The 15,567-nt window shown below is 38.1% G+C and overlaps 1 protein-coding gene across 2 annotated transcripts in view; it reads right to left on the bottom strand.

The window, feature by feature from the left end:
* Nucleotides 1-15,207, bottom strand: part of ITM2B (integral membrane protein 2B) — a 29,151-nt gene extending 13,944 nt beyond the window's left edge. The window contains exon 1 of one of the 2 annotated variants that reach the window (XM_066380871.1): nucleotides 14,909-15,207. In XM_066380871.1, coding sequence (XP_066236968.1) covers nucleotides 14,909-15,025 — 117 coding nt within the window. In that variant the 5' untranslated portion in view covers nucleotides 15,026-15,207. The remainder of the gene's footprint in view (nucleotides 1-14,908) is intronic. The other variant, XM_066380872.1, reaches the window with a different exon arrangement.
* Between the last annotated feature and the right edge of the window lie 360 nt (nucleotides 15,208-15,567).

Here is a 15,567-nt window from a genome sequence, read left to right as displayed (position 1 = left end):
CAGGTATAAAAATGAGACAAAATACAGAAAAAAACCAATACAATTGACTCAACCACTGAACCTTCAGAAGTAAATTGAGTTATTCAGCTGGCCAGGGATGTGTTGTCTGGTCTGTATACCGTTTTCCAAAATACAGAATTAGCTGGCAACATTTTTAAAAAATCTAATGATTCTGCCTGACCAGGCGGTGGCGCAGTGGATAGAGCGTTGGACTAGGGTGGAAGTACCCAGGTTTGAGACCCTGAGGTTGCCAGTTTGAGCGCGGGCTCATCTGGTTTGAGCAAAAGCTCACCAGCTTGAACCCAAGGTCGCTGGCTTGAGCAAGGGGTTACTCGGTCTGCTGAAGGCCTGCGGTCAAGGTACATATGAGAAAGCAATCAATGAACAAGGTGTCGCGATGAAAAACTGATGATTGATGCTTCTCACCTCTCTCCGTTCCTGTCTGTCTGTCCCTATCTATCCCTCTCTCTGACTCTCTCTCTGTCCCTGTGTAAAAAAAAAAAAAATCTAATGATTCAAATTTTTAAAAGTGGATTGCTGAATAATGGTCTCGTTTTCTTAACTTCTTTCTCATCATTTTTGTCCCAGTTGAAAACAAAACATACTAAGTTCTTTTCTATAGTATATCACATGGTTTTGAACTTGATCTTCATTTCCAGCTATGACTAGGTATGCTCCCTTTTGAGAATCTAATTTTATAAAACCACCAGTCTAAACCACTTCCCCACATAAAGGATTCTGAGTTCTGGATCTTAAGACTAGATTAACAAAGTTAATAAACCACATTCATCATTTATATGACTAAACAGGCATTCTTTAACAGAGAACAAATGCAAACAGCATCAGCAAACCAAAAATAGTGGCAGAGAGGAGCAGGTATTGGAAAAGGCCAAAGACAACCCTGGTCCAAGGGCCTGAGGCATCAAAGAGCTGTTCCAGGCAGCTCCCAGCTCCCAGCTCCCAGCTCAGATAAACGATGATAATGACAAAAGGCTACTTATGTTATAATACCACCATATGACATTTTAGAAAAGGCAAACTCTAAGTAAGAACAGAAAACAGGGATGGGATAAGAGACAGAAATGATTATAAACTTTACGAAGGATTTGGGGGGGGGGGTGGCAAAAATGTTCTGTATATGACTATATACATTTGTCAAAACTACCACAACTGTATACCTACAAGGCCAAATTATTCTGTATTCAATACTCCACTAAACTCAAATTCCTTTCCTTTCCCAATTTATGAGCAGCAAGGACAGCTTTTTCTCCCCTAAGACCCAATTAAATGATATTAAAGCTGAAAAAGACACAAACCTGCAAGGGAGAGAAAAATAAGATTGATAGTAAACAGTTGTCAAAATTTTGGAGGATGAGAAAAGTTAGATATTAAACTTTTCCATCTCAATTGCCTCATCATAAATATGGATTATCTCATAGGGCTGTTGTGGGGATTATATGAGAAAATGTGTAAATCATTTAAATCATTGTTTGGTACATAGTACATAGGAAATCCTTAGTAAATAATAGCTATTATTATTCCCATCAGCAGCTGACTCAGCTGGGAAGGTAAGCTAAAACAAGTACTATCTGTTAAGGTTGAAGCCAATAAAAAGCAATCTACAGCAAAATACTGAAAAGACCAATTGAAAAAGACTTACAAATATTGGACAACAAAATTCAATTGTTTTCTATTCCAAAAAGAATTTTAACATAAAAACTTGCATTATCATTTAAAATCTACTTTTAAAATTTCCAAAATGCTTTCCTAACTATATTCTTAGAATCACAAAAGTTATATCAGACATTGCTCCAATTTATTATTAAGATATAAAGGCATCAAACATTTGGGCCCTGGCTGGTTGGCTCAGTGGTAGAGCGTTGGCCCGGTGTGTGGAAGTCCCAGGTTTGATTCCTGGCCAAGGCACACAGGAGAAGAGCCCATCTACTTCTCCACCCCTCCCCCTCTCCTTTCTCTCTCTCTTCCCCTCCCGCAGCCAAGGCTCCACAGGAGAAAAAAAAAGTTGGCCTCTGCCTCAGGTGCTAGAATGGCTCTGGTTGCATTGGAGCAACACCACAGATGGGCAGAGCATCACCCCCTAATGGGCTTACCGGGTAGATCCCGGTCAGATGCATGCAGGAGTTTGTCTCTCTGCCTCCCCGCTTCTCACTTCAGAAAAATACAAAATAACAAAAAAAATTTGTTTGCATTTTCTTTAAATTTACTGATTTTAGAGAAAGAGGAAAGAAGAGAGACAGAAACACCAGTCTGTTCCTGTATGTGCCCTGACCTGGGATCGAACCCACAGCCTTCGTGTATCGGGATGACGTTCTAACCAAACGAACTATCCGGGCAGGGTAGTTTGCATTTTCTTATTCACTTAAATCAGTATTTGAATTTTGCTTCTCATTTGACTTTTCAAGTAAGCTTGCTTTTATCTGTAAAAAGTTCACAAGGGAAATGTGTGTCTGACATACCAAAAGGAAGCAGTTTTCTAAGTACAGTACTGTATTTTTCGCTCCATAAGACGTACCTAAGGTTTTAAGGAGGAAAATAAGAAAAAAAATATTCTGAATCAAATGGTGTGTTAAAATATTTAATAAAATATACCAAAATAATATTTCAACAATGTATTGTAAATTCAACAGCAGTATTAACATCCATTAGCACTGTTATTAACAAATGAGAAGAGACTTTAATGTTCAAATACTCTTCTAGTTGTCCGGGAACCGCAGGAACTCATCACCATTAGTGTCAGAATTTAAGATGCTCAGTTGCTCACAATCACTGGTATCACTGTCTTCGCTATTTTCATATATGGTACCATCTTCAGTGCCATTTAAGGCATTGCTAATGCCACATTTTTTGAATGACTGTACCATGGTTTCATTCTTCACTGCCATATTTTCACCCATTCACAAACGAGTGTGGGTTTCCTCATTCATCCAGTTGGTGTCAGATAACGATCACCAGCAGCCATCCATTTGTTCCACTCTTCTCGCATAAATACGTTAAACAGTTTGTTGATGGAAACGTCAAGAGGTTACAACTGGCTGGTAAGACCCCCAGAAATACAGCCAGATAAGTCTTCACTTCTTTAAAGTTGTTTTTGTGGTTTCGCTAATATGTGCTCTAAACTGGTCAAGTACTAACAGGGCAAATTTTTTCTGAGGCTCTCTAGGACATTTGGACCAAACTTTTTTGCACCCCTGGCCCCTCCCCTAGCTGCCAGCAAGCCAGCCAGCCAATGAAATGCTATTAGGTTGGCAACAAGTGACATCAGCACTTCACACAGAGCTCCAGCAGCTGCAGCACAGCCCTCCACCATTGTAGCTTGCCTCTCACGTCTGCCTTCAATGATGCCAGATGAATGCACCCACACAACTTCTGCTCGCCTTCTCTCCTGCGCTGCATGCAACTGTGGAAACCGGAACCAGGAGATCACTCAGCAGATGCTGGGGTTCGGCACACCACCATGACGGATATGATTACGCTCATTCTACATATGTTTACTGGCACAGTGCCCTGCAGAAGCTAAAAAAAATAAACAATCACTCCATAAGACGCACGGGCATTTCCCCCTCCACTTTTTTTGGGGAAAAGTGCATCCTAAGGAGCGAAAAATACGGTAATTGTCATTACATGAATAACAAGTTATTGCGTTATTCTAGACTTTGACAGGGGGGTTTAAAAAATAAGAAATTACTCTAAAATTACAATGTCTACAAAAACAGATTTCTCATTAATGTCTTTTTTGTTAACACATTCTACAATATACAAGCAGCAATCCAGGCACACAAAGAAATTAAATTTTAAAGCCATTATATAACAATCTAACTATTGTGAGAACTCTATAAAATCTGAACCAAATATTGACATTATATAAAATCAGCACAGGCCTAGGTTTAAAAAATAGGTCAGAACTAAAAATAAAATATTAAAAAAAAAAATCAGGCTGTAAATGCTTTTAGTACTAGATCATAACTTAACCACTTTATACAATTAGGGACAGAGTATCTAGTACATATTAATGTATGAATATGTACCTTAAAATCTATTCTTTTTTTCTACATAATTTTAAAAATTCGTATCAGTGAGATTTAAACACAATGGATAGTCAAAAGAAAACCCCAGACCAGCACCAACAGGCAGGTGTTTATAAACAATAACACTACATACAAATTGTGTGTCACTTATTTTTGAAGTACAGCCCTTATTAGGAATAGATAAGTTGGTCAAGATAGATTTCTTCTGCCACTGAGGGTTCATATTATTCCTGTAAGAATATCAATTGTCTTCCTGAAAATTTTAAGTATGATAGGAATGCTCTTATCTTTATCATTCACTATAAAATTGTCAAGATTAGAGGGTGGGGGAAAATGCAAAACTGTTTTAGACTCATTTTTGTATAAATCTTGGATCTTGATGTTATTCAACAAGATAATCACATTCACGTTCTAATATATTTAAAATGTAGAACTTTTGGTTAAGAAAAATTCCAAACATATTCTTCTAAAAGCAAATTTTAAATATAGAAAGTTATATCTTCTGTTCAAGTTAAAAATTTTGAAAGTTATACAAAATGACTACTAGAAAAATAATTCCAGTTCTTGATACAGGTGTATTTTTCTCTATAAAGTGAACATGTAAAAAGAGTTTTGAACCCTATTCCTAGCACTAAATATATGTACAATAAACACTCAGTAGTCATTTGATCTTGCTCTCTTACTCTACCACTCTCCTAGCTCTTGGATCCAGGGGCGTTGCTTTCTTGTGAAAACAGATACAGACATTTAAGTAGGTTGTGATTAATTTGGTTTACATAACTGGTTAGTCTATCTCAGCCACACTAGGTGCTTCTTGAATTGGGGTGCTTAGTAATTTAAAATTCCTAATCTAGTGTCTGGCCATGTAGTAGGTGTCTCTGAATCAATTTAGTTCTCAAGAAAAAAAAAAAGATGCTTTGTGGATGGACCATAAAAAGTCATTTAGTCCAATACATCATTTCACAGAGAAGTTAAGTATAATTATTTGTGTACTATCACCAAACTAATAAGGCCTAAATATCATCTGACTCCATGTGCATTTTAGGAAAGGAAAATCATGAAGCTATTAGGTCAACCATCTGACTAAGTAGTAACTCAGGAAAATTAACTCTGGTAATAGGTAAAGTGACTCCATGTCACAACTGGGTAAGTCTCAGACCCAGCAGCAGCAACAACAACAACAAAACAGCCCCCATTTCTACAGAATTCTATTATAATGGGTTTACAGCAATTAAACCACACATGTAGTAAGTGCTCTGTGTTAGATTTTTATCTATTGCTCATCAAATTACAAAGCACAGTAACAAAAAGTATCAAAACCATATGCACAGAAGCAAAAACAATAAAGAAAAATAATTCAGGCATACCAGCACATAAGCACTTCAAAATAAATGAAAATGGTAAGATGTTAATTATGAAATGAAATCCAAGTAAGTTAAGAGTAATAAAGCCACAAAGCAAAACCACAAAGTTGGTGATGAGTTGTTGCTCCAAAATACTCACAACAGAGGCAGTTTTTGAGTGTCAACCTGGGACAATGAGGTCCTAGGTTCAAAACCCCAAGGTCACCAGCGTGAGAGCAGGCTCACCAGCTTGAGAATGGGAACATAGACAAAAATCCTATGGATGCTGGCTTGAAGCCCAAGGTTGCTGGCTTGAGCAAGGAATCTGGCTCAGTTGGAGCCCCCCTGTGTCAAGGCATGTATGAGAAGCAATCAATGAACTAAAGTGTCACAGTTATGAGTTGATACATCTCATCTCATCTCTCTCTCTCTCTCTCTCTCTCTCTCTCTCTCTCTCTCCCTCCCTCACTTAAAAAAATTTGATTTTGAAATTTTAAAGAGACCAGAAGATGCATTATATATCTAGGCCAGGGGTAGTCAACCTTTTTATACCTACCACACACTTTTGTATCTCTGTTAGTAGTAAAATTTTCTAACTGCCCACAGGTTCCACAGTAATGGTGATTTATAAAGTAGGGAAGTAACTTTATTTTATAAAATTTATAAAGCAGAGTTATAGCCAGTTAAAGCATATAATAATAATTACTTACCAAGTACTTTATTTTTTCGCTAAGTTTGGCAGAATAAATCTTTATAAAACCACTTACTATAGTTAAATCTATCTTTTTATTTATACTTTGGTTGCTCCGGTACTGCCCACCATGAAAGCTGGAACAGCCACTAGTGGGCAGTAGGGCCCAGGTTGACTACCACTGCTCTAGGCCATTCTGCCTGACCTTAACCTAGTGCTAATAATGCAGATGGTTTCCCCTACTATTATTAATTATCATTAAATCCATTTTTAATGTTAAAGAAAATAGTCTAACAAATCTTTAAAAAGCTACCAAGATAGCTACATTGAAAGTCCTGCTATTGATTTCCAGTTAAACATTTATCTTTACTTCCTCCTGAAAGCTGGATAAAGTAATAGTAAAAAGGATAAAAAAATAAGTCTTAAACCAGAGAATAAAAATGAATGACAGCATTCAAACTGCATCAATAAAAATTTTGAAAGCTGAAAGATAAGGAAAAAGTCTCAAGCTTCTAGAGGAATAAAATAAAACAAAACTGACCATGTACAAAGAACCAGGAATCATAATGGCATCAGACCAGGAGATAATGGAGTATTAACATCAAAATGCTAGTAAAAAAATTACTGCTAACCTAGAATTTTATATCCAAATAAATTACTAATTAAATGTGAGGATCAAGATTCTCAGACATGCAAGATTAAAAAAAACTGATCTCAGCCTGACCAGATGGTGGAGCTGTGCACAGAGCATCAACCTGGGATGCTGAGGACCCAGACTCAAAACCCGTGATGTCGCCAGCTTGAGCACAGGGTCGCAGCTTGAACATGGGATCATAGACATGACCCCATGGTTGCTGGCTTGAGCAAGGGGTCACTGTCTCAGCTGGAGCCCCCTGGTCAAGGCACATATGAGAAGCAATCAATGGACAACTAAAGTGCTGCAACTATAAGTTGAGGTTTCTTATCTCTCTCCCTTCCTATCCTTCTGTCTCCATGTGTCTCTGCCTTCTATAAAAAACAAACAGAAACACTGATCGCTGCAGATTCAACACGGAATGGAGGCAAAGGTAATTCTAGCACAGTAATTACTCTCAGGCCATCTGCATAGCAACATGCCTGGAGTGCAACCAGTCTGGAAGGTAAGACTGAATAACAAGTGAGTATCACCAAGAAAGCAAGAAAGATCATAGCTAACTGGTAAGTCTGCACAGACAGAAAAGCAATTATACTTCTGTCATTGAGTAGGCTAATGAATTAGCAATACATAGGAAAATAAGCAACCCTCCCTGGCTCAAAGGAGCAATTATCAAATAATAAAAGTGTTTTATATGAGAAAAATAGTATAAAGTCATGTAAATGTTTGTCATCAATTATAACAAAAGAAAGAATATCAACTTAATCAGAAATTACTATCACTATACCAGGAGAATAGATTATGTTTGTAATATGTAAAAACAGATTTAAAAAAAAACCCACCCTAAAATAGAAACAAACAGAAACCATGAAATAGCAACAATACTGTTATACAATTGACTTGTGAGGGAAAGCAATATTACAAAACAAGAATGGGAATCAAGTGGGACTCTATATAGATAAAGATAGTGCAAAAGCACTAACATTTGATGAGGTTCTATGCACTATTGTTCTGGCAACACTGTAAGGTTGGTACCACCACTGTATTTTACAAAGGAGGGAACTGAGGCTGGAGAGGATTCTTGACTTGCATAAGTTAACATCCAGGTTACAGTATCATCATTTGCTAGTTAGGATCTAACACAATCTGAAAATGGCTTTCAGTGAGGCACTAATCTATAAAAGCAAAAAATTAGTAACTTCTGCTTAATCATTTCTGTCTTGAAGTCTGCTACTTCTAAAAATCTTTACGTTTACTTAAAACAAGTGACATCTGCACAGCTGAATAAATGCAAAAAGGAAAACTAGATATATATTACATTTGTCTCACATCACATAACTGTTCCATGAATGTCAAACCCAGTGTCAGAGTTGTAGTTGTAAAAATTCTAATAGCAATAATAATAATAGCAGCTAGTATCTATTGAGTCTTACTATGTTCCAAGCATTGTGATAAATTTACAGACCATCACATCATATTCCCTGTTTTGCTATGAGACAATAACTTACCCAAAGTATCACAGTTAAGTGGCAGAGATAGGATTTAAACTCTGAATTACAGTCCGTTTAAAAATGTAAATGACTCTTTGCTCATGGGCCATATAAAAACAGGCAGTAGTAGGCCATAGTGTGCTAACGCTGCTCTTCACTATAAAGAAGACTGAAAGCAGTGCTCCATGTCAGGCCTTTGTTGTCCCTGACTAAAATTCTTGTACGAATTAGTTAATATTTAAAAAATCAGATTTCAAATAAAAACCCTGATTCTAGGGTAACTAAAAATTAGAGGGTTGAGCAACACTGAATCCATTTTTTTAAAATAGAAATGAAGAATGTTCTAACTTTAATATGCAAAAAGGCCAGCTTCATTAATCTATCTGTTTGGGCGTAGGAGGAATTGAGTTTGCCCTTTGCTTAATATGACAAGCATTGCATTACCTTAAACTGATGGGCTTGCAAAATATTTTCCTTAGCATTAAAGCGAATGTAGGCTGACCTGTGGTGGCGAGTGGATAAAGCGTTGACCTGGAACGCTGAGGTCATCGGTTCGAAACCCTGGGCTTGCCCGGTCAAGGCATATGTGGGAGTTGATGCTTCCTGCTCTGCCTCTGCCCTTCTCTCCCCCACCCCCGCCTCTCTAAAATGAATAAAATAAAAATGAAATAAAGTGAATGTAAGAAAATAAAAGAATTTTCTTTCCTACAAAATCTGCTGGTAGTAGTATATAAAGCAGAACGAAAATACTAGAAAGGTTGGCTAACAAAATAAACTATAAGAAATGCAGATCTTAGACAGACTTGCTCTTAAAATCATTTCCCCAGCATAAAGATGGGTGTTTGTTTCAGTGTTGCAGTGATCCAAGTGATTTACTTAACACTGCAATTTACCTTTTTGGCTCTTTTATTACATAACTTTAAACATTATAATTATATTTAAAGTAAAAGAAATGCAAGATTTAAGCTTTATTTTTAACTCATTCTGCAAAACATAGACTTAAATTTTTAAAATTAATGTTGACATAAAAGTTAAACATTCTCCTAAAAAAAAAAAAAGTTACACATTCAAATACACAAAAATCTACCGAAACTATGCCAAAAAAGGCTGGTGCAAATATTCAAAATCTCACAGTATTAAATATTTGACATCATACTGAGTGTCAAATTCCTAAATAAATTTCCAAGACATTGAACTTCAAAATATTAGTACTCATCAACTGTGCATATTTTACTCCAACATTAATTTTTCTTCTGACATATTTACATTAGCTCTAAGTCATAAAATTATTGCTGGAAATTTATTAGCATTACAAAATAAGACATTAAATGAAAAATTAGAATATCCATCTATCATAAAAACGAGTAATTTCCACATTTCTATAATTCAAGGCTGAAATTCTTCTGCTTAAGAATATTCATGTTTTCCCAAATGGCAGAATTATAGAAATACTTCATAAAAGTTCTTTTTAGCTCTAGTCAATTTAAGAATGTAAATAATCTTCAATTGTTTAAAATAATTTCATCCATTGAATTATTGGTAACACTTAAAAGGTACAATTATGTCGATTTTCTTAAAGCTATTAAGACTGTGTATCATACTAATTAAAGGGGAGAATCTCAATTAAATAATGTTTAAATGATTTTCTTTGGGTCATATCTGTAATAAAATTTCAAATTTTCAATTTTCAGTTTCCTACCCTATAAAAGATTCTCATTGTTAAGCTTTGTGCAAAGAATATAAGAGAGCTAAGAAATAACTCTTCACACATAGTATAAGCTTCTGGGAAACATAGCTCCACTGTTACTATTTTCTACATCACACAGACCAAAACACCCTTTCAGAAACTCTAAATTGCCAAATTCTCTATTTAACAGGTAGTAGTTGTGACCTGAAGAAGTTTTCAATGGCAAAATCCTTAACTCCTTCAATCTGCGCACTAATTAAAAATGGCTGGATAGCTCCGTTGGTTGCAGCAGTGGTCCCCAATCCCCGGGCCAAGGACCGGTACCAGTCCGCAGAGAAAGAATAAGTAACTTATATTATTTCCATTTTATTTATATTGAAGTCTGAATGATGTTTTATTTTTTAAAAATGAAAAGATTCCCTCTGTTACATCCATTTAAGACTCACTCTTGATGCTTGTCTCGTAAGTTCGACAATTATATTTAAAAATACCACAGTTTTTACGCCGGTTGCATAATTTTATTTTGTGCATTTATCTGTCCCACCCTAAAGGCCGGTCTGTGAAAATATTTTCTGACATTAAACTGGTCCGTGGCCCAAAAAGGTTGGGGACCACTGGGTTAGAGCATCATCCCAAAGCACAGAGGTTGACAGTTCAATCCCTGGTCAGGGCACATACAGGAACAAAGTGATGTTCCTGTCTGTCTGTCTCTGTCTGTCTCTCTCCCTACCTCTCTCACTAAAATCAATAAACAAACATAAAAAAAGTGTCAAGTTTAGCAAAAAGTTTAAGAGAATAAATGTATCATTGTATTTGCAAAGAAACATTTTTTCTGGATCTTCTACAGATAACAATGATAGACAAAGCAGTCCAAGAAGCTTTAGTTACAATTTGAATTCAGAAAATATTTCCTTTTGAATAAACAAAATGCCTTTAGAATAGACAATTCAGATATTAAAGTTACAAAACGCTAGACTAAGAGAAATAAAATGTCTCACAATTATAACATTTTTCAATATACACTGAAAGCAAATCAAGCTTCAGCAATACATAATGAAAATTAAACAACTTTAAAAAGCTTGTGACTATGTGTGTTCCAAGAAATATTTCTGGTTAAAAATACTTACATTCCCTTAAAATCTTTCTAGTATAGTAATTCTGTAAAGTCTTAAAGGCTTATGATTTTGCCATGTATAATATACATGCTTGTCTAGTCAGAAGAAAATATGTTTAAGATGACACTTGACATACCCCAGTCAGGTAACTTGTCCTCCAATTGTACAATATATAACCTTGTCCACTCTCTGCAGCAGCAACACAGTAGGAGCATCTGGTGGGGCATGTGTACACAGGAGGTCCTGCCAAGTCACTTGATGTGCATGGAACAATTAGTTCATCTCCCAGTACTAAACCTTCACTTCAGATACCGATACCCTAATGGTGAACCAAAATGTAATGACTGAAGTTTTTACCGACTCATATTTATGAACACTGGGTAATGATATGCAGTTGTTAGAAAAGAGCCAACCTCCCAAACCCCTCTCTAAAGATCAACACATTTCAGTGAATATCATCATATAGTTTATGTCCCTCTTTTCCTCTGCCCCCTAAAAGAAAAAAACCCAGAAAAACTAAAGACCACCACTACCACCAAAAACTAAATTACCAAACCCTCCAGCCCTATTTAATGCAAACAGGAAATGGCAGAAAGTGCAAACAGCTAGGGCCCAAATAGCCATTTTGTGATGGATAACTTAGGCCTTACTGGTTTAGTCATCCTTCACATTTTCTCAGGCTTTCATCCTGCCCCATCTTCTCCCCTACACAAGCACTTGATTTTAAAGATTCCAATGTAGGGTAGAGTTTTAAACTCCAATGTCTGCAACTCCAGGGTAGGGTAGAGAAAAGGCAACATGACTTCAGCAAAATACCGTACGGGAATATCTATGAAGCAAATTTTAGCTTGTTCAAAGTTGGATATTGGAAAAGCTTTTCATCATTAGGCATTACAACAAAATGAGTTGTAATGTACTGTTCTACAGTGAGGCAACCCAAAATGAATATTTGATTACATAATATTCTAGCCATCTCCTTTCTCTTTGACTTATTGCTACTTAATATGAGAAAGAAATGTAACATGCTAAACATGGGAAAGATGAAAGGGTGACGAGGTAGTTATTTTTCACAATGAAAACAACTTAATTCCTGCCAAATATAATCATAGTTTTACCATCTTCATAGAATTTTTAAAACCAGAAGAATCCTTACAGACCATTACAGATAAGGAAAACTAAAAACTGAAGGCAAAGTTCAGACAGGGAATAACAAAACTGGGACCTCTGACTCAGCACATTATTTTCTTTGATATCTGTATATCTATAACAACCAATTTTGCAAAGTTCAAAGCAGTAGACACAAACTTAAATGAATTTCTGCCTATAACATAAAATTTCAAATTCACCTGTTACACAGAACATATATAAGTACTCTTTGCTGTTTCTATACCTTTAAGAGCTTTGTGCTAATTGGGACAGGTGGAGGAAGGTTAAGGGGAAAATTCAGGAAAGAATAATAGAAACCTGGTTGAGTTAAAATCATCAGTAGACATGGCTATTAGGATTAACAGCTCCTGAAATGACAAGATTAAAGAATGGGGCAATAGAACTGCTTCCAGTAGGGTTTCAACTCTGAAGTAAGATAGGACCTAAAGAAATAAAGATAAAAGCAGTGTAAAAGTACTGGAATGCAAGCTATATTGGAGTGATAGAATTCTTGAAGCATAAGGTAGGTACTGGAATCTGTATCTTTAAACCAGATCTGAGATGACATGAGAGTAGGTGACACTTAAGGGTGCATTTTGAGAAACACTGTTTTTTAGGATATTGTGGTCTAGAAGGGTTAAAGTCATTACAAATTCTTGTTCAGGAGTTCTGGTCCATAACTAGCTTTACTTGATCCTCTCAACCAACCAGGCAAGAAAATGCCCCAAAAAGGTGATTCTGTGCAGAATGCAAACAGTCAAACCAGGTGGTTACTGTAGTCACTGAGGAGCCAGAAAACATTATGTAATCACTGCCCAAGCTCTAAGATGAAGAGACAGTTCTTTCACAAATGTCTGTTATAAAGTAAGGTTTCCATTAACCATTAAGTGAATGACTGATTATAAGGATTCTACTTTTAAGGGAGAGCACTATTTTGTCACTTGCTAAAGAATTGAGCTCGTAGTTAGAAAAAGAATTACGTAGTCATTTTGTATCTGCCTGTTCATCCATGACTGCTGTGTGGCCACAAAGGAAGACTTCAGCCCTCACAGCTTACTTCCAATATTTTTCTTCGGATATGGGGGTCTGAGGAAATAGAGACGGAAAACAAAGCACACAGCTATGAATGGTTACTTTTTTATAAAGGCTACGACCACAAAATTTGAATATTGTAAAATTGTGAGAAATACTGAGGTTCTAAACAGGGTCACCATTTCAGAAATGACAGAAAATGTCAAAAATTTGATAGAAAGCTGCCCAGCAAATTAATTCTGATTTTTGTGCAGTTTCAAATCTCCTTCACTACGGTGGAACAGAGCAAAGCAGTCTGAAATGACATCATCTGATGCTTTCTCCACCCCCTCCTTTTTTAAATGGGAGGAATCATATTCGTTTATAAGACTGAAAAGGATACATTAATAGAATTAAAATCTACCTACATATGTATTTGAGACTGTTGCCAGGGGGCACCGGCTATTAACCTATTTCAGGAATGTTACATAAATATAGAGCTAAGATAATAATTTGCTGCTGGAATTATGGTCTGTGCATTCCAAACATTTTCTTTTGAGACCAAGCCTATTTACAGTGGATTCAGAAAAACGATACCAATACCCAAACGCAATCCTTTTAGGGAATCAGTTCACCGTGGCAAGGCCGTCATTTAAAAATCAACCTCTGACCTCTGTGTTTTTTTTTAACTAGAATATTTCCAAAAATAAGTACAGGCTAACATTTTTACATCTAGATTCACATTATATTCTACAATACACTAAAGGCCTACTTTTCAGTAGACATTTTCATTAGACTAGATAAAAAATAATGCTTATTACTCATATCTGCACACAAATAATTGAGTTTTTAAAAGTTAAAACGAAGTTTATCCTACTGGTAAGTCTTGAAAATGGCTATCAAAAATTGGCACAATTATGGCTTTACTACTTATTTTATAAGGGATGTAGGATGTTTGTTTCCTACTTTTGTTTTCACTTAGCCTGAGGCGTCCTATAAAGATGTTGATATAATTTAAAAGCCAATTGTCAGTTTTTACGCTAATATCCACATAGTAATTACTGATCTTTACCTGTAATATTTGTTTTAGTTATAAAATCAACAGCCAGAACCTACTCTGAGCAACTTCGCCCTGCTTTCCCCCCTCATCCGCTCCTTGCTCCTTCTCCAGATCCCACAAGAAGTTCGCCTGCCAATACCGAAGGGTCGTGAGAATAGGAAATAGAGACGAAGATGCTTTTAAAATTAAGAGGCTTCCACTAGTTGGGCTTAGTCCAAGTGCTGTTCAGCCTGGAAACGAAAGTAGGAGGCAACAGAGGTTTAGGCTTGCAATGATGTCAGCCATTTTAGGGACATTATTTACACTGGGAGGAAGTGCCAAACTCTGTTGTTGTCTTTGTGGTTTTGCTTGTCGCCGCTGGTCTCCAGGTTGGACAAACCATTCCCGGCCCCACGAACATTCCCCCCAACTGCACCAACGACCGTCCACTCGGCATAATTCTCCAATCTTCCTCTCCCCAGGCCTCCCAAGCCCCCAAGCCCGTGTTCGACACCGCTTCCTGCACACGCACTTTCTTACAAAGAAGCAGCGAGGCCGGAGAAGAAAGGGGAGCAGCCCGAAAGAAAGGGCGAGCTTGGCTCCCTCCGGCCCGGCGCCCAAAGCTGCCCGGGGCCGGCGCAGATGTGCCCGCCCGGCCCGGCGCCCCCTCCCTCCGCGGCCCCGGCCCCGGCCCCGGCCCCCGGACCTTGCAGTCCACCTCGACGGCATCGGGGGGGATGATGAGCGCCTCCTCGCTGCTCTTGGGATCATCCTTCTTGGCCTCCTTCTGGGCCAGAGCCGAGTTGAACGTCACCTTGACCATGGCGCAGCCTGGGGTGCCCTAGGGGGGCGGCGGCGAGCTTGAGGCGCGGGCTGCGGGCTGCAGCCTCCTAGGCCGGGCTCGGACTCCGGGCGCTGCTCAACAACGGCTGAGCAGGGTGGGAGGCTCCACGACGGCAGGGCGGCTTCTGCGGCACCGTTCCCGCAGCCTCCCAGCTCCCGGGCGAGGGCGGAGACAGTGCAGCCTGGGGGCGGGACGGGGCGGAGAGGGGGCGGAGCCGCGGACCCTGGCTGAGCTCCGCGCCGAGCCAGGCTCTGCCTTCGCCCCCAGGCCCCACGCGTGATTCCACAGTGAAGGGAGGGGCGCTCCTGGTTGCGGACCTGGATTTTCCAGTTCTGAATTAGCTTCCAATAAGTTTATCGCACTCACTGTTGCAGTTTTGTAGCAAGATCTGGTGCACTTTCCTGGGTTCGCCGCATACGAAGTATTCACCTCTGGCATCAAGGGCAGATTCTGCTGCCCCACTGCGAGTCTAAAGGCCGTGAAATTTGGGGGCGTCCACACCTGCATTTTCTCATTTTGTT

This window comes from Saccopteryx leptura, chromosome 4 (assembly GCF_036850995.1).
Source record: "Saccopteryx leptura isolate mSacLep1 chromosome 4, mSacLep1_pri_phased_curated, whole genome shotgun sequence".
In the NCBI taxonomy this organism is placed as follows: Eukaryota; Metazoa; Chordata; class Mammalia; order Chiroptera; family Emballonuridae; genus Saccopteryx; species Saccopteryx leptura.
The sequence above is the reverse complement of the archived record's forward strand: the minus strand, read 5'-3'. Positions and strand labels throughout refer to the sequence as shown.